This window comes from Fukomys damarensis, unplaced genomic scaffold (assembly GCF_012274545.1).
Source record: "Fukomys damarensis isolate Sample0158 unplaced genomic scaffold, DMR_v1.0_HiC HiC_scaffold_17, whole genome shotgun sequence".
Classification (NCBI taxonomy): Eukaryota; Metazoa; Chordata; class Mammalia; order Rodentia; family Bathyergidae; genus Fukomys; species Fukomys damarensis.
Genome location: NW_022900929.1, coordinates 43,810,172 through 43,811,323, shown reverse-complemented (window position 1 = coordinate 43,811,323; position 1,152 = coordinate 43,810,172). Strand labels below are relative to the sequence as shown.

The following is a 1,152-nucleotide window of genomic DNA, read 5'->3' as shown; positions in this document are numbered from 1 at the left end:
CTACTTTTCCTTCAAGGAGACAAGCAGGTTCCATAGTCGCTTCGTGGCATTCTTTACATCTTCATTCCTCAGAGTATAGATGAGTGGGTTTAGCATCGGGGTGATGGTGGTGTAAAACACAGACACAGCTTTGTCCAGTGGAAAAGTGGTGGATGGGCGAAGATAAATAAAGATACAAGGGACGAAGAAGAAAGTGACTACAGTCAGGTGAGATCCACAGGTAGAGAGAGCTTTGCGCTGGCTCTCCGCAGACCGTTTCCGAAGACTAAATAGGATGACTATGTAGGAGGCCAAAAGAATGACAAAACAGCCCAGGGAGATAAGACCACTGTTGGCAATCACCAACATGTTTACCAGGGTTGTATCAGCGCAGGCAAGTTTTAAGACTGGGTGGACATCACAAAAGTAATGGTCTATGGTCTGCGCACTACAGAAGGGCAGTTGAAAGGTCAGGAGAGTCTGAACAAAGGAATGACCAAGGGCCCCCAGCCAGGACGCTGAAGCCAGCGTGGTGCAAACATTGACACTCATGATGGTAGTGTAACGGAGCGGGTGGCAGATGGCAGCATAGCGGTCAAAAGCCATGACAGTCAAAACAAAAATCTCAGCACAACCAAAAAAGTGAAAGGTAAACATCTGTGTTGCACAGCCCCAATAGGAAATACGCTTTTTCTCAGAAACAAAGTCTGCAATCATCTTGGGGGCTGTGGCTGAAGAGTAGGCAATGTCCACAAAGGACAGGTTACCGAGGAAGAAATACATGGGTGTATGGAGCCGGGGATCAGAAAAGACGGTAAGCAAAATGAGGAAATTTCCCACCATGATCACGATGTAGACCCAGAGGAACAGGGCAAAGAACATCAATTGCATTCCAGGGTCCTGGGAAAGCCCCAGGAATATAAACTCTGTAACATTGTTGACCACTTCCATGGGACCCTGGCAAGACTTGTGAAGTCCGACTGGTTCTCTGCAAAAATAAACACATAACCATGTGTAAACATGGGTAAACATAACAGGGACAATTGTATAAAATATCTAAATATCTAAGTGGTATTAACAAGCAGAAAAAAAGTCTTTATTGATTTTTTAAATAAGTATTTCAAGATTATCTAAATTTATTAAAGGTTTTATAGAATACGTTTTTCTTTTCCT

The 1,152-nt window shown here is 43.7% G+C and overlaps 1 protein-coding gene across 1 annotated transcript; it reads right to left on the bottom strand.

The window, feature by feature from the left end:
• Positions 1-930, bottom strand: LOC104850423 (olfactory receptor 4S2). The gene has a single exon (XM_010607384.1). The coding sequence runs from the start codon at positions 928-930 to the stop codon at positions 1-3; it is 930 nt and encodes a 309-aa protein (XP_010605686.1).
• Positions 931-1,152: the final 222 nt, after the last annotated feature.